The 25,606-nt window shown below is 37.9% G+C and overlaps 2 protein-coding genes across 3 annotated transcripts in view; both read left to right on the forward strand.

The window, feature by feature from the left end:
* The window catches only part of LOC150106090 (BTB/POZ domain-containing protein 6-like), a 46,469-nt gene that overhangs the window by 6,648 nt on the left and 14,215 nt on the right, over window positions 1-25,606 (forward strand). The gene's annotated exons all lie outside the window — the stretch shown is intronic.
* LOC150106091 (BTB/POZ domain-containing protein 6-like) lies at window positions 187-19,651 on the forward strand. The gene is made up of 3 exons (XM_090394480.1): window positions 187-380; window positions 18,413-18,647; window positions 18,737-19,651. Exons 2-3 carry the CDS (start codon window positions 18,421-18,423, stop codon window positions 19,359-19,361), a joined length of 852 nt encoding a protein of 283 aa, XP_090250606.1. The 5' UTR covers window positions 187-380; window positions 18,413-18,420; the 3' UTR covers window positions 19,362-19,651.

Raw genomic sequence — 25,606 nt, forward strand, 5'->3', positions numbered from 1 at the left:
TATTTATAGAAACTTCTGAGGTCAAGGCTTATATTAAGAGAAATTTATTATTATTATTAGTGTGTGCGCGCGTGCGTGTAATTGCATATCCCGAGTACAACCAATCTTGTTTAACTTGTCGCACTAATACAGCTATTTATTTGATAGTGAAAAGACCACCTGGCTAGTACTGATTTAAAAAGCGCCATCTATCTATTACGTGTTTTATTTTAGTAGAGTCTAGTTCGACAGATCATGTATTATATCGTCTGTTAAATTACCAGCTAAAAGTTTTTGTATGAAAATTAACAAAAACCTTTACAAAATGTGTTAGCGCAATTAAGGATTACTAATTCTTACTGTAGTTTGCTATTTTTGTAGTGTTTGTGTAGCATCGAAAGGTAAGTGTAACGAGAAGTTTTGTGTTGTTTACTGATTTCAGTTATACATATAAGTATACTTAATGTTACATAAATAATGACAAAGTGTGCAAAAGAATGTCTCGAATCTAAATTCCGATATTAGCATATAATGCAATTTGTTACCTTTCAGTGAGAATAGTGCAACTTACTAAAATTAGGGCTCGTTTCAGGAATTAATCCATTTTGAAAATCGGACTCTTTCCTTTCAAGAGGCTGGTTCTTTAACATGGTAGCCTATGGGAGACCGCAGTATTGCGTGAGAGGGCACCTCGTCTTCGTTCGCTACCGGAAATGACGTCACCGGAAGGGGGAGAAGCGGAGGTAACGTCATAATGACGTCACGGTGACGCTCGTCTCTCTCTCCGTCAGCTGCTAGCATAGCGGCGTGGTCTCAGTATGTGTCTCTGGTTACGATAGGTCGCTTGCGTGAATATGCGACCGAGCACACGCGGCCTGTTTACCGAGGCTCCGTATCGGGGTTTTTACGGTATGTCACCACACGCGGGCAGGGCGATGCCCAGCTTTCGGTCAAAAAAACTTGCCGCGCTTATTATTTTCGTTACGGAAACCGACGTATAGGGAAATAAATAAAAGCACTATATCAATTTCAAATTAGAAAAACTCCGCTCACAACTAGCAACACTTACAGCAATTGTGAAGAAAATTCTCAGTAGTATTACAATATTTCGAAACGAGTTCTCGAGGCTGTATTTTAGAAATAACTGCCAAAAAATTTCAAAGTGCTGCCCCTCCCTAGCTACGCTTCTGCAATGTTCGGTTTCGAAGTTCCAAAACCAAAGAAAACTGACAATATTTCATCCCCCCACCCAATGCTACATCGGAGTTGGTCGTTTGTCATCCCTACGCCCTTTAACAAGTTCAATGGACCTGACAAGTAAAAACGTGTAGTGTGCTCTGTGAAACTGCCCTCGCTGTACTTTGCTATATGGTGTTGGAGAAAGTATTTTAAGAAGAAAAGTGTAATAGTGCATCGAAGATATGAAGAGAACCATTGAAAACAAATTAAACAATTACTTCTCAAAACTTAAAAAGAATGAAAATTCTAGTACGAGTTCGGAATATGATGCCAAATTTCTGCCGCACGTCTTGCTGTGGATTTTGTTTCCAAGCCCTGGCACTATTTCTCTTAGGACTACACCCCCTGGGAGAGGTACAAACAAATTGCTTGTATCGATTGGATAACACAGTCCAACACAATATTTGCTGACTTTTATGAGACTTGTTTTTTACTAATTTGGGTGCGCTGATTTCAAATATCAAACCCATTTTTCTCTATCACGTCAGGTTTTACCTCTATGGCATTTTCTTTTTGCTAATTTGTAAGTTTTTGGTATTTTTAAGGAGGCAGTACTATTTAGAGAATCAAAAAAATCGATTTTTTAATATTATTTTCTGAAAGTATGTACTTTTAAAAATCTGTTCCTAACTTTTTATCAAGAAATTCGAAAAATTCCCGAAGATATAGCCTATTATTCAAAGCGGTGCGCAGATCAGAATCTGAGCGCTCACCGCTCCCGCTTGTTAGTCAACGAATAAAAAAAAATTGTAAGAACCTGCAACGGCATGTACTAGCGCTTTGAATGCGAGAGAGGCCGATAATTAGATACATAAGCACTTAACAATATTCATTAAAAAATACAAGAATATTTATAAAAAAATAAAAATTTTACATACACATGAGTTTCAGGGAATAAATTTTTGTTTGTAGCAATTTCTGCTGTGTGTTCTGTTTTGGCAATCCCTTTGAATACTCCAACAGTAGTCGGCCATCATGTGAGAATCCCATCTTCCTTGGTACCGATCTTCCATAGTTTTTAAGTCTTCATGAAATCTTTCTCCTTGTTCATTGCTTACAGCACCTAAATTCTCGGGAAATCTATCAAGATGACTGTATAGGAAATGAAGCTTTATGCTCATGTTGCAACCTAGGCGCTGGAAATTTTCAAGCATTGTTTCCACTAGATCTTTGTAATTGCACGCTTTTTTGTTTCCAAGAAAATTATTCGCAACCATCGTAAATGAAGTCCAGGCCTCTTTCTCAATTTCGTTCATAGAGTTGATGAAATTTGGGTCTCTCATTAAAGTTCTAATTTGCGGTCCATCAAATACACCGGCTTTAATTTTTTTCATAACTAAGTCGTGGAAATTTTTCACATATGTATTGGAAACAGTCACCTTGTAAATCTAAAGCTTTAACATACTGCTTCATAAGACCTAGTATGATGTGTAGAGGTGGAAAAATGATTTTTTCTCTGTCGATTAAAGGTTGATTTATAACATTCTGTTCTCCAATATTTAAGGATATTCTAAGAGGCCAATGTTTCTGACTCCAGTGTTGGTTTCTAGCTCGACTATCCCAGAAGCATAGAAAACACGGAAACTTTGTATATCCTCTTTGAAAGCCAAGAAAAAGTTCACCATTTTAAGATCCACACAGATGATCCAGTTATGGTCTGTATATTTTAATAACTTCAGAACCTTTTTAATGTCCTCATATGTTTCCTTTAAGTGGATTGAATAGCCAATAGGAATTGAGCCATATACATTCCCATTGTGTAGTAAGACACACTTGAGACTTCTGCTTGAACTGTCGATAAATAAACGCCACTCATTTGGATGATATTGTACAACACTCATTTCAGTTAGTAAACCTGACACATTGTTACAGTAAACAAACCCACACTCGTGTTTAAAATATTGTACAAGATTACTTTCCCTGCTACGATAAAAAGTTATCTTCGTATCTTGCTCCAGTAAGTTTTTTCATTTAATCTTGAAGCTAACAATTCCGATGATTCCTATAATAGGCCCAAATCTCTTACTAAGTCATTCAATTCCGCTTGAGTAAAACGTTGCGGTCCAGAACTAGAAATTAAATTTTTATTGTCTAAATCACCATGGTCTTGCTCCTCAAGAACATCTGGCATATCCCGATCATGCTCGTTCTCAAGTAAAGGAAGTCGTTTATAAATTGGCACGGCTATTTCATTGAAATGAGTAACTGGCCGAATTGCTGAGTGGAGATTTGGATACACAATTTTTTTCTTATTCTTCTTATTATAACCAGAAGTCTGAACTAAACAAACATAGCAATCATCTACGTGATTTTTCTGTTCACGCCAAATCATTGCAATGCCAAAAGCTAATTTTTGGCGTTTTCCCTTGCTCCACTGTCGTAAATTTTCTACACATGACTTACACACTTTATTTGGAGCTCATGACTTATCCTGATCTGCAATTTTTACGTTAAAGTATGCAAAGTACACTTTCTTAACGAAATCAGTGATTTCGTTAAGATTCCTTCTGCTACATTTCGTTAAGAAATGTAGCAGAAGGAATCTACACTATTGACACATTTTCGAGTAGTAGACATGATGTATTTTCTTCACTGCCGACTAACATGCAATTAACAAGACAAAAAAAAAAACCAGAGACTTTATTGAAACGTTATAAGCGCTCATCATACTTTCACGATCGATTAACGATTGACTGATTTCGATCGTTCTTTGTCCGCTACGACGCATATAGCAATCATTTGTTTTAGGCAGTTGTCATCGCCTACTTTTCATCACCTAAATGTATTAGGTCGGTAATCGGCCTCTCTCGCATTCAAAGCGCCAGTACGTGCCGTTGCAGGTTCTTTCGCTTTTATTCGTTTACTAACAAGCGAGAGCGGTGAGCGCTTCGATTCTGATCTGCGCACCGCTTTGAATAATAGGCTATATCTTCGGGAATTTTTCGAATGTCTTGATAAAAAGTTAGGAACAGATTTTTAAAAGTACATGCTTTTAGAAAATAATATTAAAAAATCGATTTTTTTGATCCTCTAAATCCATCAATATTTGCTGGATTCAGCAAATATTGATGAGATTCATTGAATATTATTCTAGTCCGATGATGAGAATAAGAGTCGAATGTAGATGAAAGTGATTTAGAAGATGATGATTATGCGAATGTTCGTTCAGAAGATTCGGATACCGAACAAGATATGAATTAGATACAAACGAAGAGTATTTTCTTGGAAAGGATAAAGAATCAAAATGGAAAAATCCTATAAGAAGACAGAATATGTTGTGTCAACTTCCGTTAGTTCAGCCAAACACAAAAAATACCAAGACAGACAGGACCGAATTACTTTTTCACAGATGATATTTTTGATCTAATCTTATTATATACAAATACATACATCGATTCTATTTCGAAACGGTACTCAAGAGAAAGAGATGTTAAACGAATAGACAACACAAATTGGAAAGCATTTTCGGCCTCTTATATCTAGCTGGTTTACCTCGCAACAATTGGCTAAATTTTTATTCTTATATTGTAAATGAAAATAAATAAACCCTTCTTCTTCTGCAGCTTGTCCCACTTAAGTGGGGTCGCTGTTAATGAAGGGTCTCCTCCACATCCTCCTGTCTTGGGCTGTCACCACATCCACGTTCTTCATCCTCAAGTCCTCTTTTATCAGCTCCCTCCATCTCTTCTTCGGCTGCCCACGCTTCCTCCTTCCTTGCACATCCATCTGCATGACCTTTCTTCCCACATATTCGTCCTCCTTCCTCATCACATGACCAAACCATCTCAACCTTGCTTCCTGTATCTTCGCTCCTAAGTTCGCAACTTTCACTGTTCCCCTGACATAGTCATTTCTCAGGCGATCCTTTCTGATCACACAGCACATCCACCTAAGCATTCTCATCTCTGCTACCTCCATCCTACTGATGTTATTTTTCCTCAGGGCCACAGTTTCCATAGCATATATCAGAGCTGGCCTCACTACTGTCCTATAGATTTTGCCTTTCAGATTGATCGGCACCTTCTTATCGCATAGCACTCCAGCCATCATCTCTCTCCCCTCTCTCTCTCTCTCTCTCTCTCTCTCTCTCTCTCTCTCTCTCTCTCTCTCTCTTTCTCTCTCTCTCTCTCTCTCCAGTTCTTCCAACTCGCTTGTATCCTGCATCCCACTTCCTTCTCAGCCCCTCCATCTTCTTCCACTGTTGAACCTAAGTATCTAAAGTTCCCTAACCTTCCTGATGACATTTCTTTCCAGCTCCAGATCTGTCTTCTGGCCACCGCCCACTGTGCAACACATATACTCTGTCTTACTTCTGCTCAGTCTCATACCTCTCTCTTCCAGTACTTTTCTCCATCTCTCCAGTTTAGCTGCCACTTCTTCTCTTGAATCTGCACACAGCAAGATGTCATCTGCATACAACATTATGCAAGGCGAGTCTTCTCTCACCTCCTCCATCACAATATTAAACAGAAACGGAGTTAATGCTGACCCTTGATGCAAGCCAACTGTTACTTGAAAACTTTCTGTTTGTCCCAGACAGGTCTTGTCTTCACATTTCTGTACATCTCCTGCACCAACCTAATATATTTCTCCCGTACCTTCTTCTCCCCCAGACACCTCCAGACTTCTTGCCTTGGCACTCTATCGTATGCTTTCTCCAGATCAATAAACACCAGATCTAGCTCTCATTGTTTCTCTCGAAACTTTTCCATCATCTGCCGTAGCCCAAAGATAGCATCTGTCGTTGATCTATTAGGCATGAAGCCTTTGCAATTTCCACTTCCTTACTCAATCTTCCATCAAGAACCCTTTCTATGATTTTCATTGTGTGGGATATCAACTTTATTCCTCTGTAATTCTTAGTCTTCTGCATCCCATTTACCCTTGTAGATGAGGTCAAGAGTACTTTCCCTCCATTCCTCGGGTATATTTTCCTGTTGCCAAACTTTCATAAACAGGTCGCACAGCAGGTCAATTCTCTTGCTTCGTCTCTATCTGTACACCTCTCTGTCCTCTTCCACTGTTGACTCATCCCACCTCTTCTTTGTCTTCCTCTTAGCTGTCACTGCGTCTTGTACATTATTATTCCACCACCAACCCTCCTTCTGCTCTCTAATCTTTCCAGATGTCTCACCAAGCACCTCGATTGCACAGCTCAGGATTGCTTTTGAATTATATTTCCAACAATCTTGTACACTTTCCGGTCCATCCGAAATCCTCTCTAACACACCTCTCCCTAAAACGATTCCTCACACTCTCTTCTTTTAAGCGAAACCACTTAATTGTCTTCATCTCAAGGCGTCCAGAGGTTCTTATCTTCGATCTTATTTTAAAGTCTGCGCACAGCAGTCGGTGTTGCTGTGCCACTTGATCTGTTGATCAACTGTTAATTAATCATTTCGTACATTAATTGTATATGTATATAAACCATTATCAGCAGTACCATTATTTGGAGTAGCGGGGGAGTCTTCATTTCAGAATTAAAAGTATATAAAAATCATGGATTGCAATTTCCAGAAGACGAATAAGTTTCTGCTGAATTATCACCGCATATATACTTTTTATATAAAAACAAGGCGTATAATCGTAACTTTATTTCCTGTTCATAAAAGTAGAAACACTCGTTTCTCAAACTGAAGCATGACGATTCATATAATGGCATTTTCAATGGAAGGTAAACAAAAGCTTATATATATTATAATGTATTATAATCTGATGATTTTCCAAACAAGCATTTGAAAATTCTGCAGTTATATTTCTAGGAAATGAAAGAAGATAGATGTTTTGTTTTTTTGTACGGATTCGAAGAATAAAAGACAGCAAATTTAATACTACCATTAAATATCATTACGAAGAAGAATCTGTTGTCATAACATGGACTGTTTATTTACCAACACAGCCAACATCGTAAAACATACAAAAATGCATATAGACTAGAATTACAGATACATAAGTTGCCGATTACTGGCTATCATAACTAAAGATGCACACACTAACTAGAAAAATTGCACAATAACAAGAAACGTTTATTTTGTAATGGAAAAAGAAATGTATGAAAAATTAAATCATTTAACACTTTTTTTTCTTGAGTTTTGCCGATTCAAGTATAACATTAAGATTTTCAAATTTCCGATCTCAATTGTTTATTAGAGTAGATTACATTGTTTAACGCGTTTTGTGATTCAGTTAAATTTCTGTTTGGATTCTGACGCATTTCACTCACTACATTGATCCTGCATAAAAGATTATAAGTGAACACAAACATTCACAATCTTTAATTTTCAAAGCTAATGCTTTTGCTTCATATTTTGTATTATTGTCAATTTGAATATGATCATAAATTTAAACAAAAGAATCTAAAACTTCTCCATTTTAATTACAGACAAACATCTTTAAGTACACGAACGCAACTATTAATCACTCCGTAGTTAGATGAAGGGGGATGTCAGTGGGACAGAGCTAACACACTCATTCATCTACCTGCTCATGGCACACATCCCCATTCATCTGCTTATAAATTAGCAATGTTCTAATGTTCCTGAGAATTAAAATGTGCATGTTTTTTTCTTAAGAACTAACATGTAAAATGATGTTTTTGACTAGTAATAATACCACAGTCACTAGCTATTGCTGTACTTCTTTTCGCACGAGAGAAAAAAAAAATGATCTGCTCCCCTCCGATTTTGATACCTTAAGTCATAGGTAGCCAACAACAGGACTGCGGGCCGCATGCGGCCCGTAACGTGATTTTGTGCGGCCCGGGGCATGATAAAAACTATATTAAATTATATGTACTGTATTGTTAATTTAACTATTGGTTTCGACCGCAGATTTTCTGATTGATATACTAGTTATATTTTCCCAGATGAGTCTTTGACTCCATGAGGTCTTGGGTAATAATAATAATAATAATAATAATAATAATAATAATAATAATAATAATAATAATCATTATTTCTGATAACGGAAAAAATTATATCCTCAACACGGAATCAAAATAACTTTAAAAGATTACTCAATTTATAAAATTTACTGCTTTTCTGTACTAGTTGTAGTAGTGGGAGTGGTAGATTTCTATGCGCTCCAGAGTAACGCATCATTGAAAGTCACTTGCTCTGATCTGGTTACAGAAATATGCAATTAAATTTAATTTAACAACTTCTTTTAAATCAAGTATTTTATATTGTTCTCCCAGTAGTAAAATGAGTTAACAAATATAGTAATTCAATACATTTAACTATTGCCTTAAAATATGCAGAGTTTATTTTTATTTAAGTTCTGTCTAAAAGTGTGCGGCCTGTAACGCTACCACTCATCATATATTGGTCCTCGTATAGAATGAAGTTGGCCACGCCTGCCTTAAGTGACTTGTTCTGATATATATATATATATATATATATATATATATATATATATATATATATATATATATATATATATATATATATATATATATATATATATATATATATATATATATTTATTTATTTATTTATTTATTTTTTTTTTTTTTTTTTGAAGTCATTAAAAACTTGTAGAGTTGATTCGGAATTGGGATATGTTCATGCTTTTTATCTACTGACTGAGATCCGAGAATTAGAATAATTAAATGTCTGAAACTGTCATAACAACATTCACTACATATTTCCTACTTTTAACACGTTTGTCGAATTTAACATGGTTGAATTTTATTACTGCACTGCGTTTGACCATAGGGGGGAACCCCAAGAATGAGTTTTTAGTTAACGTGTTTTGCGGTGCTACATATGATTTTGCTGGAGTCTAATTAGCATAGTTTCTGTGGGAAGGGGCCTTTCTTATCTCAGTGGTCTCTCTCTCGAATTGCACTATTTGTTGAGAAATATATCACACAGACTGCAACTGTCGCTTATTCAAGAAAATTACTTGCCTTTTCTTGCGTCTGTGTGATTTACGACGAGTTACTATATCCCTGACCTAAGTATTTATTCGGATTTTTTTTTGTCCAAATAAATTTCGTAAATTTGTTTGGACAAAAAATTAATTTTTTGTCCAAACTTGTCCCAAACAAGTCCCAACTTGCAGTTGAAAAATGAAACGAAACAAAAAATTTGTTTGGTTTCGTTTTTCAACTGCGAGTTCATTTGAAAAGCAATGAATATAATTTTGTGATAGTTTTAAAGTATCCTTGATTTTGGAATGTAATGCAATTTAACATATCTTTTTCATAAAAGCGGAAAGAGATACTAAATATATGAAAAGAGTTGTTCTCAAACAGCAGCAGTATATCTGAAGCTGTAAGCATACATCTATCTTGGAAATCACCAAAATATTAGCTTGAATTTCCTAATTGAGGAAATCCAAAGTAACACTGGTTCACTCTTCTAAGTCAGGAGGTCAAAACCATTACAAATCCCCTATAGTTAGTCATTTCCATTATTTCCGATGTTCAGTTGACAGTAATAGCCAGAAAATAATGATGTGCACTTTTCTAAAATCACACAAAGAAAGTACATTATAAATTACTTCATTCTAATAATCTCCACTCAATGAAAGTACCGCATCTTTTCATATCATTATTATTATGATTATCTGACATATCAGTACAAACAAGAAATGACCGCATATTTAAAAAAGATATTTCAGCTAGTTTAGATCGGTGGCAATTTTTGAAATAGCTATGTACTTTTAGTACAATAAAATGCACGAGTATGCTCCCTAACCTAAGCGCTTTTCGTTCGTAACAATTGTGTTATGAACGGTACTGAAAATATTTTTTTTTTTAACATCAGCAGATTAATAGGTGGGTCCTTCCCCCACAAAAAAAAAGAGAAAAGTTGGATTCTTATGTAAAGGTCCGGTTTTACCATTAGGCGAACTTCTGGGAGCCAGATTTTGCTACATATTTCGGGGAAAAATTACAACCTTCGAAAAAAATTGGTAAAACCTTGATTACTAATTAAAAAATCAAAAAATTTAAATAAGTCAAGCCGTCCTGCTGCTCGCTGATGATCCTACATTATTTCGCAATTTTTCCCCGAGTTTCTCAAAATTAAAACTTAAAAAAAATTACACTCGCTCTACGATGGCTCAGGAGGACCGACTCACTGGTCTAATAATAATATCTATAGAGCATGAAATTGCATCTACAATCAATATAGATGAATTAATTCAAAACTGCTTGAGGCTGTTTAGTGTGACTTCTGAAAGAATACAACCATTCTTTCTCAATAGCATTGAGAGTAATCTAAGCTTTTATCCTTTACCTCCAGCTGAGAACATTATTGTCTATTATTTAAGTTAAGGGATATTACATCCCATATTGTTTCATAGCCGAATAAGAAACTCAAAGAGTTTCATGCCAAATATAGTAAATATATAAAGTTCGGCGAGTCCAAGCGTAAGCAAATACCTGGATAGTGTTACAACTGACCCTTTAGGGAGTGCAACACTGAGGCAACTCATGGTAAGGCTGGAGCAAGCTCCGATCACTATTCTGTCTGGGTAGTGACCTTCTCTCACTCATAATGTAGAATAGTAATACAGCTCCTAGGAGCTGGGTTTCACATTATCAAGAATAGTGATCGGAGCTTGCTCCACCCTTACCATGAGTTGCCTCAGTGTTGCACTCCCTAAAGGGTCAGTTGTAATACTATCCAGGTATTTGCTTACGCTTGGACTCGCCGAACTTTATATATTTACTATATTTGGCATGAAACTCTTTGAGTTTCTTATTCGGCTATGAAACAATATGGGATGTAATATCCCTTAACTTAAATAAGTTTATGTCGCCGAATTGAAGCCTTTGGCTCTTCATATAATTAATTATTGTCTAGTATTTCGGAGACCAAAGTGTTTCCTGGGAAGAGAAGACTATTGTCTAGTGTTTGTGATGATGAAAATATAAAAATTTATTTCCAGTCGCAATAACATTGTCAGTATTTGAATTTTTTAAGAAACAAACTGACGCTCCACTACTGAATTTGTTTATTATTATATATTTTATTTTATTAACTGAGAATAATGTCAACACACACACGCAAAGAAATACGCTGGAATTCTCCGAATAATACAACAATATTCTTGGTATTCTTATTTTAATAAACGTTAAAATGAAAAAAATAGAAATTGATTACTGTCTAGTGAAAACTTTCAGTAGAAAATTAGAGTAGTTCTTTATAATTCGTGGGAGAGGGAGGGGGGGGGGGGTAATTGGAAATGTTCATAATTAGCATAAATTCTGAATCAGTCTATGCAGAATATCGCTCATATATTTTCTCCATATCTACGGAGTTTCATATATATCATCGTTCTATATATATACATAGAAGATTATTATTATTATTATATATATATATATATATATATATATATGAAAAAGCTTTAATGACTGAAACCGAGAAATAAAAAGATGACAAGATATATTTTAAAAGATACTACTAGTTTACTAGTTTCGTTGAATAGATCAACATCTTCAGATATCACAATCAAAAAAGTATATAAAAAATTACAGAGACTTAAAATTGTGCTAACAGAACAAGTATAAAAAGACAGTAGCGTGTTTAAAAACAAAATGCCAGCTTGAGTTCCAAACAAACGTATACTACGCGCTGTCGCGAGTGCGCCAGCACTGAACAGAGGCAACGTGTGCGTCAGAGAGATTGTAACTCAGGCTGTTGTTGATATGAGAGGAATCTAGAGAAATTTCCCTAGATTCGACAATCTTACTTTCGAGTTCATCGTAGCAGACATGGATGTTAGAAGTTTGAGTCTAGTTTATAATGTGTTGGCGGCCTTCGTCTGAGTTAACTGAAAAGAAAACGTGGCTGGAGAGAGCGCTGCCTCTAGTCCTGTTATAGGAGATATCTCTACGGTGTTCGTCCAAACGTAGAAGGATGGATTTAGCAGTCTGTCCATAGTATGGCTTTCCGCAATCACACAAAATCTTGTACACTCCTGAAAACTGAGTAGGAAGATGTTTCTGTTTATGTTTGCAAAGTAATGAACGAAGTTTTGGAATCGTAGTGAAGCAAGTTTTGAAGTTAAATTTCTTGAGAATCTTGGCCAGTTTTGGTAAAAGAGAGCTGATGTAAGGCAAGGAGATGAAGGCTCTTGGGGAAGAAGGATCTTCAGAAATAGTTGAGTGCCTGGGGCAAAGAAATTTGTCAATTTTCTTTGGAGAGAAACCATTATTAATAAAAGTTTTTTTAAGAAAAAGGAGCTCATTTTCAATTTCTGTTTCTTCTGTAAGTAATGATTTGGCTCGGTGAGCTAAGGTGGAAATAATACCACATTTTTGTGGGGGATAGTGATGGGAGGAAGCATGAAGGTATCTTACCAGATGTGCTCTCAGCACATCTGGTAAGTTTGAGGTCTAAAAAGGGAAGGCAGTCATCTGATTCCAGTTCGAAGGTGAAAGAGATTTTTTCATGCACTTGTTAAGGTGGTCTAAAAATAAATAGAGGTTATTGACACCGTCTTCCCAGATGAGGAAAATATCATCAATAAAGCGGTACCAGACTTTTGTTTTAAAGTGAAAGGAGGTAATAGCTTTTTCTTCAAAATCGTTGAGAAATATATCCGCGAGAATCGGAGAGAGTGGGCTGCCCATATCCAGATCTGAGTTTTGTGAGTAGATCTTATTATCATATTTGAAGTATCCTGACTTTATGCAATGGGAGAGAAGAGCAAAGAGTTTTTTTGATAATTTGTTCTTGAGAAGATCGAGAAAATTAATTCTCATAATATATATATATATATATATATTCAGGCCCGCATTTACCATTAGGCGCATGATGCGCAAGCTGGGGGCCTCAATCCCTATGGGGGCCGCACAGAAAAACCTTACTCCTCACCGAGAACAATAAAAAAAAACAGCATAGTTATAGTTGGGAGGACTAGGGGCCATCCATGGAAACTGGATGACCCCTAGTCCAAGAGAGTGTGGTTAGCTAAGGGTGTTAGAACTATGTTTTTTACTTGAAGAGTGGTTAAGGAGTGAAATAAGTTGCCAGAGTCTGTTGTGGGTGCCATGACTGTCAATAAGTTCACTGTGTGGATGATGAGTAGTTGTTTAGGGTCTCCCTCGATTAATCTAAGGACTCCTTGGAGTTGCCCGTAATAATAATACTAGTTGCAAAATAAAATACTTATTTATAAATATTAAATTCATAATATAAAAACTAGAGGCCGCTGAAAAATTTGTGAGGCCTCCCGCTTCCATTTGAAATACATTGTTCTTTCCTTAGAATATAAAGCTAACAGGAACTGCTGTATGTATTCCATGAAATTAATGTTTGTAAGTGTACCATTTCTTTGCTGGACGTATATACACATCCAGCAAACTGAATAGTTATTATTTTTAGTTATTAGTGATTATTTTTTTTTTAATTTTAATATGAACTGATATGAAGCAAATACCTGGATAGTACACCAGGGCAACTCATAGTCCACCTGGTAGTGCAACACAGAGGCAACTCATAGTAAGGGTGGAGCAGGCTCCGTTCACTGTTCTTTGTATTTACCCATAATGTATCGCCCAGCTCCTAGGAGCTGTATTACTGTTTTTCATTATGAGAGAAGGTCACTACCCAGATCGAATTCAACCTTTATATATATATATATATATATATATATATATATATATATATATATATATATATATATATATATATATATATATATATATATATATATATATATATAACAAATTGAGATTTTTTTGAAAACGCAACATGTTTCGCAGAGATTGACTTCATCAGGCGTTAAGAACATAGAAAGGTAATAGCTTTCTATGTTCTTAATGTCTTTTAATAGCTTTGTATGTTCTTAACGCCTGATGAAGTCAATCTCGAAGAAACATGTTGCGATTTTAAATAAATCTCAATTTGTTATAATTCTTGGATTTTTAGTTCAGTTTATATTAATATATATATATATATAATTTATTTTTTAATGCAAATATATACCAATTTTGTGTTATTTTTAGTTTATTAAAATCAGTTATTATGGAAATATCGACTTTTATTTTCAATAAACTACAAAAAAAAAAAAAAAGCGTATGAATTTGATTGTTTGAAATAGACTTGTTCTTTGGGGGTCGCATTATGATGTTGCGCCTAGGGCCTCAAAAAGTATAAATGCGGCCCTGCATATATATATATATATATATATATATATATATATATATATATATATATATATGAAAGCGCCATCTTACCACAGCTGTTGTATTTACTGGCCATCTTCATCCACGTGGCGGTTGCCAGCTGTAGAGAGTTAGTTGCTGTTCGTGATATGTGCGCATTCGTTTTGTAAAAAAAATCTAACTTTGTCCTCTCTTACTTAGTATGTGCTGTTGGTATTGGCTATGTTTGGATCTGTATGTATGTATTTAGGAATTGTCCATTGTATGGAAACCGATGCTGCCATACAACCCACTACATCCAGCAATGCACCGACGTTGTCTGCGTATGGCGGATACCATGTTCGGCTGCATTTTCCCGCCAGTGACGGAACCGTAACACTAGCCAAAAATATGGAGTCATGATAGCGTTTGTGTGGTGATAACAAACACGAAATGAATACCCGACTCATTTTTACTTCATTTCTGGTATGCTGGTTTTATTTACAGGGTGTTCGGGATAAATTTGACAGTTTCGTAAGGAAAAAGAAAATCTTCTTTGTATCTATTAAATTTAATGAATTGACAAAAAAACATTACAGGCAGAGTTAATTACAATACTATCAACAAGATTTACTCAAAATAACCACCATTAGCATCGATCACAGCTTCAATTCTGCTTCGGAACCTCGAACAAGCTGATGCTACAGTCTCCCTGGAAAGGGCCGCAAAAACTGTTTTAATTTTATCCATTAACTGGGCTTTTGTATTACTGGAAGTGCGATTGATGTCTTTTTCAACTGCGCCCCATACAAAATAATCCATGGGGTTAAGGTCTGGGGAGTTTGGAGGCCAAACATTTGGACTGGTGAAGTCGTAGAAATTTTCAGACAACCATTTTTGACTTTTCCCAGAGGTGTGGCAAGGGGCCGAATCCTGCTGCCATACATACGGCCTACCATTGGCTACCCTTGTTATCCAGGGCTTGACTACAGTTAGCAACTCCACGAACAAAGCCCGAATTCCAATGCCAGGGTTCTTCAACACCTGTTCCTGCAGATTTGCGAGGAATTCTGCTGTACGAACGCAATCAGATCGTCTGCTAGGGATCTTTCTTCTTGCTACATCCTCGTAGTCACCATTGCAAGTCTCTAGTTCATGCCTGGTTGTTTTTACTGTATTCAGGGAGCATTGGGCAGCAGTCGTAATATCCTTATTTTGATGGCGGGCACAAATCATCATGATACAAGTTATTCTCTTCCATGATTCAGGTGGGTTCCAGCTATCCATCCTTTCTGACATCTTGTATATGAATGAAGAAGGGTCCAAACTTTTAAATGAAGAGAAGTGTGTGTTAATACATGTAACTTACGGAAAAATATAATTAATTATAAATATGTCAAATTTATCCCGAACACCCTGTATATTCTCCTCAGTGCTGCTTATGCTTGTGTTTGTGCTCCATGCAAAAAACCTGCTCCTCACTCCCTTGCTCACACCCTCCTTATACAGCTTCCAGGAATGACCTCTTGTTCTCCTGCTATCCTCACCCATTCTGTGCAAAACCTCCCCGACGTTAATCTGGTAATAACCACTTAACAGCTTATATGTCACAATCATACCCCCCCCTCCTCCTATCCATCAATTTCTGCAAATTGGTGGATAGAAGGAGGAGGGGGGGATAGAGAATCCTTAATTCTACAAGTCAATGTCCTACGCATGATTCCCATTATCCGCTGTGTTGTCTTCACTATTTTAGTAACATGTCCCAGAAATTTTAGGTCCTTGTCTACAATCACTCCCAGATCTCTCATTTCCTCTACCTCTTCCAAGATATTCGCACCGACTGTGTACTTTACATCTCATCTCTGCTTCCCAAATTTCAAAACCTTACACTTTGAAACATTGAATTGACATCCCCACTTATTTATCCATTCAGACAGTGTATTCAAGTCCTCTTGCAAAGCTACAGCATCCATGCTACTCCTGATAACTCTGCCCAACTTTGCATCATCTGCAAACAATTGCACATCACCATTCAGACCTCTCCAGATATCATTTACATAAAAAAAAAGCAATGGACCCAAAACAGACCCTTGAGGTACACCACTAGTAACTTTCCTCTTCTGGGATATCGCTCCTCCATACACAACTCGCTGATACCTATCAGACAACCAATCTCCAATCCAGTGAACCAATCTACTGTTCAGCCCCATCCGTTCCAATTTAATTACCAGCTTGTCATATGGCAATTTATCAAACGCCTTTGCAAAATCTAAAAATATCACTGTATATGCAATACCCTTATCCAACGCATTTGTCACTTTATTATAAAAAGTAAGCTGGTTGCTAAAGCACGATCTTCCTTCAGTAAATCCATGCTGGCCGCTAAAGAGTATTTTTCTAGTGTCAACCCAATTCTGAACTTTGTTCCTAACCAACTTCTCTAATACCTTGACCACAACTCCAGACACACAGACTGATCTATAATTCAAAGCCTTACTCTTATCACCTCCCTTATGAATTGAAATAATTTTACCATCTTTCCACTCTTTTGGAACTTGACCTAGTGAGAGACTCGTGTTGAAAAGATATGCAAAAGCTGTTGTTAACTCTCTGGCACATTCCCTCAAGACACGTCGTGAAATAGCATCAAGTCCCACAGCCTTATTTACATCACGTGTATTCAATTCCTCATATACATCCTGTTCACTTACTAACAGTTCCTCCTCCTTTCCCACTGCTTTCAAGTTCTGCATGATACCACATTCACAAGAATGACATACCTTTAGAAATTGCTCACTAAATATCTCAACTATATCCTCCGCAGCGGTTATCATTCCTCCGTTTTCACCAATCAATCCCATCCTACCATAATCATTCTTATTTCTACTGGCGACATATCGAAAAAATCCTTAGGATTTTTTTTGGCCGCTTTAGCTAACTGCTGCTCATACTGCATTTTTGCTACCCTTATCAAGCTAGTCACCTTCCTCGCCTGCTCTTTGTACTTCTCATGCAACTGGTTGTTATAAATACTCATTTTGTGTTTCTTCCATAATACCTTCTTCCAGATTGCATACCTTATCCCTTGATTCATCCATTTTACACCCACTCTATTTACCCTCTTGACCCTTGGAATACACTCTGATATTGCCACCACCAAATAGTTCTTGAGCATGGCCCAAGCAACATTGATATCCTTTCCATCCAGTTTTTTTTCCAATTTATTATCGCAAGCTGTTTTCTTAGCTTTTCGTAATTACCAGTCTCATAATTCCACATATATCCCTTTCTAACAGACGTCCTCGAATGACTGGTCACCCTGCACGTGATCACCTTGTGGTCACTCTCTCACCAACTGGTGGAAGATTTGACACCTCATTTATAATAACATCATCTGATGATATGATAAAATCCAATACTCTTGATCCTCGTGTACCCTCCGTTACGTGCTGCCTAAGGTAATTATCTTTCAAACCCCTAGAAGCAGTCTCTCGCTTCCAGTCTATATTACCATAATTAAAGTCGCTCATAATGATAACTCGTTTCTTGCTAGCTAGTCCAATTTGCCTATACATTTCCTTCTCGGTACCCTCCATATTATCAGGTCTATATCAACATCCAACTAAATATTTCGTCCTGTTTACTTCTACCTCACACCATACCGCCTCAAAACCGTGACCACTATTTGCACCTTGCAATTCCACCTTAGATGGGCACAACTCATCTGCTACCATTAACAGTACTCCTCCTCCCTTTCTTCCCTGTCTATCTTCAAGAAAAATATCATATCCGTTCATCTCTATTCCTGTCAGGTTGTCGTCGTCATCTAACCAGGTCTCACTTATACCTACAATTTTGAGGCGAACAGACTCGAGCAAAGCAACAATTTCGTTCCCCTTATTTCGAATACTTCTAGCATTAGTGAATAAAGATAAGTCATGTTACATATTATTTCAAGTTTTTAATAAAAAAAGGTAAAAAGTAAATTAATTTTGAATATATAGATGCGCATTTCAATATGTCTGAATAGGCGAAATATCCACGAAATGGGAGATGACAAATGATTTAAATCTGTCTTTGTTGCAGAGCAACTCATGGAGACAATGAAAGAAGTATTACAGAATTTAGTAAAGACTCCAAGATTCGCCGACGTGGACTTCATAGTCGGTAAAGGTGACCTTTTAGCAGAAATCAAAGCTCATAAACTGCTTCTTGTACTCAGAAGTCCTGTTTTTGAAGCCTTGTTTTCCAGTTCCGCTATTGAACAGTACCCGATAATAGTTCCTGAATTCACAGCAGAAGCATTCTCTCTTATGATCAAGTGAGGTTTCTTTGTAATTCTGCTTACTTAGCTTCCTGTATATTCTGTATATTCTTCTCGTAATTCCCTATAACTGATTTTTTTTTCAGGTACATATACACAGATGAAGTCTCCATTCCTTCGATAGACACAGCCATGGATGTTTATGCTATTGCAAACAACTACGAATTGCCGTTTCTTCAAGATAAAAGCGTAGAATATTTATTAGCACATACGACAGTTGAGAACGAATGTGTTTGCAGAGTTTATGAATTTGCCAATCATAATAAATTAGAACATCTTCTGAGTAGATGTCTGAACATCATTGAAGGTCACACGGAGACCATCATCAGATCTCTTGATTTCTTAAATTGTCAAAAAGAAACCGTGAAGTTCATCGCAAATAAAGAGACTCTAACACTTCGTTCTGAATATTCTCTGTTCGATGCCGTTCATAACTGGGGTTTGAACCTATTTGCAAAGCTAGGGATTCAAGCTAAAAGAGAGGAATTAAGAATCTTTTTGACAGATATTTTCATTTCTATCAGGTTTCGTGTGATGTCAGTAAGAGAGTTGGATAATGTGATCCAGACAGGGTTGTTCACATATGAAGAGATGGGCCCTTTCTTTTCTAAATTATTAAACCCTGATAATCCGACTATAACTCTTCCAGACATTGGAAGTAGGTTGAATTATCCAAGGAATTCGGATGTAGCTGAAGTAATCTTCATGTAACTATTTTCAAAGTAACATGTTTAAAAATTCCAGTACCCGGTTCATCTTCAGAGTTTTCTGGAAAAGAAAAAATCAGTCAACTGTTAATTCGGAGATGTCAATCTCAATATTATGAATTGATAAGAATGGTTATTACAATGAAATTGTGTTAAGATTAACAAAATGTTGAAAAAAATTATGTTGTATCTTATGATTTTAAATTACTGTTGTTTGAGGATTGTTATTTGTAATTATTGGAAAATAATGTAACTCGTTTAATTATGGAATGTTAGTAATTAAAATGAAATAAAATCTGCTTCATTATTTTAAAATCAATTTCACAAACTTAAACACTTTCTTTTTTATACTTGTGAACTTCATGAATGAAATTTATAGTGTATTTGTCTCGGGTTTTAGCCGTTATTCTCTCTATTGCGAACTCCATTCCTCCTACGCTTCTTATAGCCCTAATTTCCCTTCACGTATCGTAACAATAATTATGAAGGCGAATGCATTAATAAAAAGAAATGCAAACTGTTACAGTTAATGTGGAGCAAGGACCCGTAAGTTTATATATACATACATACATAAATCTTCAAGGCCCACCTTTCCTAATTGGGTTGTGGGGGCAACAGCTGCAAGAGGAACTTCCAATGGTCACGATCCTCTGCCACCAAGCTCAGGTGTTCTGGTGGGATTCCCAAACGTGTCTACGTTTTGGATAATATCCAGCGAGTCCTTGGCCTTCCACGCAGGAAGGCCAAGGACAATCTTGTGGCATTCTGACCAGGTGCCCGTACCAACGTAACTGTGATCTCTCTACACGGAGAAGCAGTGGTTGAGTATTGAGGGATTCCCGAATTGCAGAGCTTTTGAATCTGTCGAGTCTTGTCAGCCCCGCAATCCCTCGAAGGAACCTCATTTCAGCCGCTTGGATTCGTGTCCGCATTCTTTCGGTCCTTACCCAACTCTCATGACCATAGGTGAGGATGGGGACATACACTGTATTGAAGACAGCCAGCTTTGCCTTCTGGCTTAACTCCCGCTTCAATACTTCCGAATGGCCAAGCTCCCGAAATATTGAGCTTGCTAAGCCAATTCGAGTATCTAGCTCTACGTCCCATTTTCCATCATTCGTGAATATGGAAAAATAGAAATATAAAAATATAGAAATATAGAATATGGACCCAAGGTATTTAAACTTCTCCACCTGCCTCATTGGGACTCCACCTACATGTAGAGTGCACTGGGATGAAGGTTGTCTTGAGACCACAAATGTTTCAGTTTTGGCCACACTGATCTTCATTCCGGCATCTGCACAAACAGCTACAAACCTATGCAGTGTCCGCTGGAGGTCATCTGTGAAAGAGCTAAGCAGAACTAGGTCATCTACAAAAAGCAGACGTTCAATGATACATCTTCCAATTCTTACACACTCACTGCCTCGGCTGTGTCTATCAATCCAGTCCATAAACATTATGAAAAGGAGGGGTGACAGAACACACCCTTGGCGAAGGCCAACGGAGACTCTGTGAAAGGTTCAGACTTTGTGCTGTTTACCCTGACACAAAACTCTGGGCATTCATACAGGAAATTGATGGCAGCTAATAGTTGGCCATCCACTCCATACTCCTGTACTACTTGCCAAAGCTTATCCCTAGGAACCCGGTCATATGCCATCTCCAAGTCCACAAAACATCTGTAGACATTCTTGGCATATTCCCAAGGTTTCTCAGACTTGCCTTAAAGTGAAGCTTTGGTCAGTTGTGCTTCTACCAGGACGAAAGCCACATTGTTCTTCTTGGAACTTTGACTCAACTATGCTCCTGCACACTTTCCCAGGCAGGCTGAGCAGAGAGATGCCACGATAGTTACTGCAATCCTTCGGGTCTCCCTTCTTGAAAAATGGTATTATTATGCCTGTCTGCCATTGCTTTGGTGCTTGCCCAGATATCCAAGCAGCCTGACACACTCGAGTCAGCCAGAGAACACCGTCTCGATATAAGGCTTTTAGCATTTCGGGCCGAATTTCATTATTGCCAGCAGCCTTGCCCGATTTTAGCGACTTTATTGCTAAACGGACCTCTTCTGCTGTGAGACTAGTCATTGCCCCGATCTGCACCTCTTGGATGTCTACAGATGCTGGGCCACCTGGGTTAAGAAGGCTCTCAAAGTATTCCCTCCATCTGTGTAGGATATCCTTCTCGGTTGTTAAAAGTGCACCATCAGAGGCCTTAACTGCCTTGTTGTGCATGATTTCCTCCCTCGAAGGCGGCGGATGGTCTGCCAGAATACTTTGTATTTGCATAGGATGAGTCTAATCTTTCTCCAAATGATTCCCAAGCCTTCTGCTTTGCTGTTTTTACTGACTCAACAGCAGCTTTTCGTGCCGCAGCATAACACAAACGCATATCAGGGGACTGACTCTAAGCCATGTTAGGTAGAACACCTTTTTTGCCCGGACAGTTTTTTGGACTTCTCGGTTCCACCAAGATGTCCTTTTCTCACTGCCCGTTGCTACGCCGAGCCGCTTTCTGCCACAGCATGAGAGTGCAGAGGCAGTGACAGCTGTTCTGAACACCTTCCACTCCTCAACATCTGCAGTATGCTTGGGAATCTCTTTGAACCTGGAGGAAATGTCATCTGCAAAATTCTTCTTCACAGCCTCATTTTCAAATGTCTCCCATTTCACTCAGTATAGCTGCTTAGGCCTACCAGCGTTGATGGTAGCATCTGGTTTCTGCAGCCGTAGAGTGCACACAAGTTGGTGGTGGTCAGTTGACAGTTCTGCCCCTCTTCTCACACGAACGTCCAACACTGAGGAAAATAGGTCTGCTGAGATTATAAAGATGTCAATCAGAGACCTTTGTTCTAGTGTATCCCTGTACCAAGGTATACTTATGGACTTCTCGGTGCTGGAAGAAGGTATTCATTATGGACAAGCTGGTAGTACAGCAAAAGTCCAATAATTTCAACCCATTCGCGTTAAGGTCAGGGGCGCCGTTCCTCCCAACCACACCTCTCCATGTCTGGTCATCTGTTCCAACATGTGCATTGAAGTCACCCATTAACAGGACTGATCCCATGTCTGCCACCCTGTCAAAAGCAGCATCCACTTCCTCTAGGAAGGCAGAGTATTCTGACTCCAGATTAGGTGCATAGGCTTTCACCACAGCCAAATCATGGTTTTTCATCTGACGTCCCCCCAATGGGATCCACTCAGCAACACAGTCTGACAGCTGGGAGCTTGTGAGTATCCCCACACTCGCCTGAGCAGACATTGTCGGGCTCACACCAGAGTAGTAGAGCTTCCACCCCTTATCCAGGTCGACAGTTCCAGAACCACTCCTTTGGTCGAAGAAAGCCCGACTAAGTCTAGCTGGTAGCGCTTGGCTTCCTCGACCAGTTCCAACTCCGTCCCCGTCAGAGAGATGTTCCAGTTGCCTAAAGCCATAGTCTGGTGCCGTTGTCGTTGCCATTTCCGTCCTTTTGCAGAACCAATTCTTTGCGCTGCCTCTAAACACCTCCCCAAACGGGTAGCGGGCTCATTGATGGAGTTTCCTCTAGCAGAGTGATGTGGAGTGGTGTCTAAGGAAGACTGTAACATATTTTTCGAACGGGTCCCTCTGCCTAAAAGAACGCGTCCCTTGGTAATCCGCGCGACGGACGATACGGTATGATCATTTTTTGATGGCCTGATCATGTTACGGTGTTTGGTAATGTCCTGTTAGCACAAGACAAAACGACACAGCAAAATAGGAAAGATTCCCCTCGAATACTCTAATAGCATTCGGAGAAAGGAGCAAGAAGAGAAGAAAGAAAGAAACAAGGGAGGAAGAGGAGAGACCAGTCTACAGACAATATAACAGATGTATATTACATGAAGTAAGGCATGGTCCAGCATCAGGTACCACCATAAGTTTATTTATTTCAAATAAAAATAAAACTGTTTTAAGTGAGCTAGTGCTATCTTCTTTTTTTTTTTAGTAAATGAGTTAGTATATATCACACATGCCGGCCACTGAATTAGAAACTTATGAAATACCTTGTTGGACTTCCTTTAGCCCAAATTACAGCACATATGCGGTTTAACGTGGATTCTACAAAGTGCAGGATTTCATCTACGTCTGAACTGCACGAAGCGTTCACCAGACGGTCCTTTAACTCGTTCAGAATTGCAAAAAAGGACTTTACACCCGGATTTATGTTTCTAACATGTCTCTTATATTCTCAATATGGTTCAGATCCGGGCTTTGTGTTGGCCAGTGAAGATGATGGAAATCGCCGTCAACTTCTGAATAAAAAAAAAAGTTAACATTGCAGAAAGAACTTGATCGGCAACAATGTCCAGATATTCCTTGGATGACAACTGACCCATCAACAATATCAGGGGACCCATTCTATACCAACAAACATATCCCACACCATGGCAACCACATCCAGAACCTTGAGTTGTATTTACAAGACAAGTTGGATTCATTGCGTCATGAGGCCTCCGCCAAACTCTCTGCTTACTGCCAGCTGCCGGAACAGAACAACGTTGCTCGGTGTTCCTGACACCACTGAAGACAAGCTTTCTAGTTCTTTGCAAAAATCAATGGTTTCCGTATAGACATGCGACTGCTAATACCGATCCTCTTCAATTCCTTGTTCATAGTTCGGTGAGATATGGGACGGGAAAAGCCTTCATTAAATCTTCGGTCAATCGCTGCACGCAGGAAGTTCTGTCCGGACAAGCCTTTTCCGATGACCACGATCTCATTTATAACAGACTCTCTTAGGACCAGACCACAGTTCCGCCTCGTAGACAAACAGCGGGGTTATTTTTACACGGATCTGCTGTATTCAAAATCGCGGCTCCAGCCAGACGAGCACTCACAATAAGCCCTTGATCCCGATAAATTCTCTGTTTTTTCAATTGTAATCAACACTTTGGACATATTATACGAGCAAATGACAGTTTGGAGAAGATGATGATGCTTGCTAAAGTTTATGGAAGGAGAAGAGGAAGATCAAGAATTAGATGGGTGGATGAAGTTTAAGAAGCAACTGGAATGCGCCTGGAAATTCTGAAATATATGGCCAGGGACATCCGTCCCTGAATGGAGAGTGTATGTTCATAGAATCACCAGAAGGCGAAAACGACTCGATGGAACATAACAACACAATCAACACTGTTGACAATTACTGACAACTAGAATGCATGGTAACGCACGTATACACAGGGCATATACAAATAATTTGCATATGCCCTGTGAATACACATGAATACAACCACTCATGAATATATAATGTATCTACTAATGATAAAAAAATACAGAATTTAAAGAACTATCTTTAGATTTGGACTTTCTTGGTATTTTTAAAGCTGACTTTAAATAAAAGCTAAGAGCAAGAGCTGAGAAACGTCCAATTCTCATACAGACCAAAGAAATCATCAGTGAAGGAGGTAAAAGTCTTAATAGAAATAAAAACAGATAAAGAATATCGAAAAAATATATATATATATATATATGGGAATAAATTTTTAACTTGGGTATATTGTATATTAGGATATTAGGATAACCAAGCAATTTTATATGCTTGGTTATTTTAGCTCCTAATCCCAAGTATGCAAACAATTAAGTTTGCGCCTGAAACAAAGTTCAAGTCTAAAGATGGTACAACACCAGGGCAACTCATTGTAAAGGTGGTTAAAGCTTTGATCACTATTCTTAGTATTTTCCATAATGTAAAGCACATCTCACTAGAAGATGTATACTGCAATGCATTATGGGTGGGGTCACTACCCAGACCGGTTTCGACCTTTTTTGAGGTCTCCTCAGTGAGTAGCTAGACCCTAAATACCAAGGTTTTAGTAATACAAAGCCTTATCAACTTTACCTATATAAGTTGCAACAAGGTGTATTAAGTTTTAATAAAAATCTCTGGAGGAGATATTGATGGGAATAAATTTTTAACTTGGGTATATTGTATATTAGGATATTAGGATAACCAAGCAATTTTATATGCTTGGTTATTTTAGCTCCTAATCCCAAGTATGCAAACAATTAAGTTTGCGCCTGAAACAAAGTTCAAGTCTAAAGATGGTACAACACCAGGGCAACTCATTGTAAAGGTGGTTAAAGCTTTGATCACTATTCTTAGTATTTTCCATAATGTAAAGCACATCTCACTAGAAGATGTATACTGCAATGCATTATGGGTGGGGTCACTACCCAGACCGGTTTCGACCTTTTTTGAGGTCTCCTCAGTGAGTAGCTAGA

The sequence above is a fragment of the Typopeltis vanoorti genome, chromosome 6, assembly GCF_054136105.1.
Source record: "Typopeltis vanoorti isolate ZY-2024b chromosome 6, IOZ_Tvanoo_1.0, whole genome shotgun sequence".
Classification (NCBI taxonomy): domain Eukaryota; kingdom Metazoa; phylum Arthropoda; class Arachnida; order Uropygi; family Thelyphonidae; genus Typopeltis; species Typopeltis vanoorti.

Bases quoted from the DNA above. Each gene is read 5' to 3' on its own strand.
- LOC150106091 (XM_090394480.1), top strand. From the start codon at position 18,421: ATGGAGACAATGAAAGAAGTATTACAGAATTTAGTAAAGACTCCAAGA. The intron at 18,648-18,736 runs GTGAGGTTTCTT...TTTTTTTTTCAG, and splicing joins GCATTCTCTCTTATGATCAA to GTACATATACACAGATGAAG.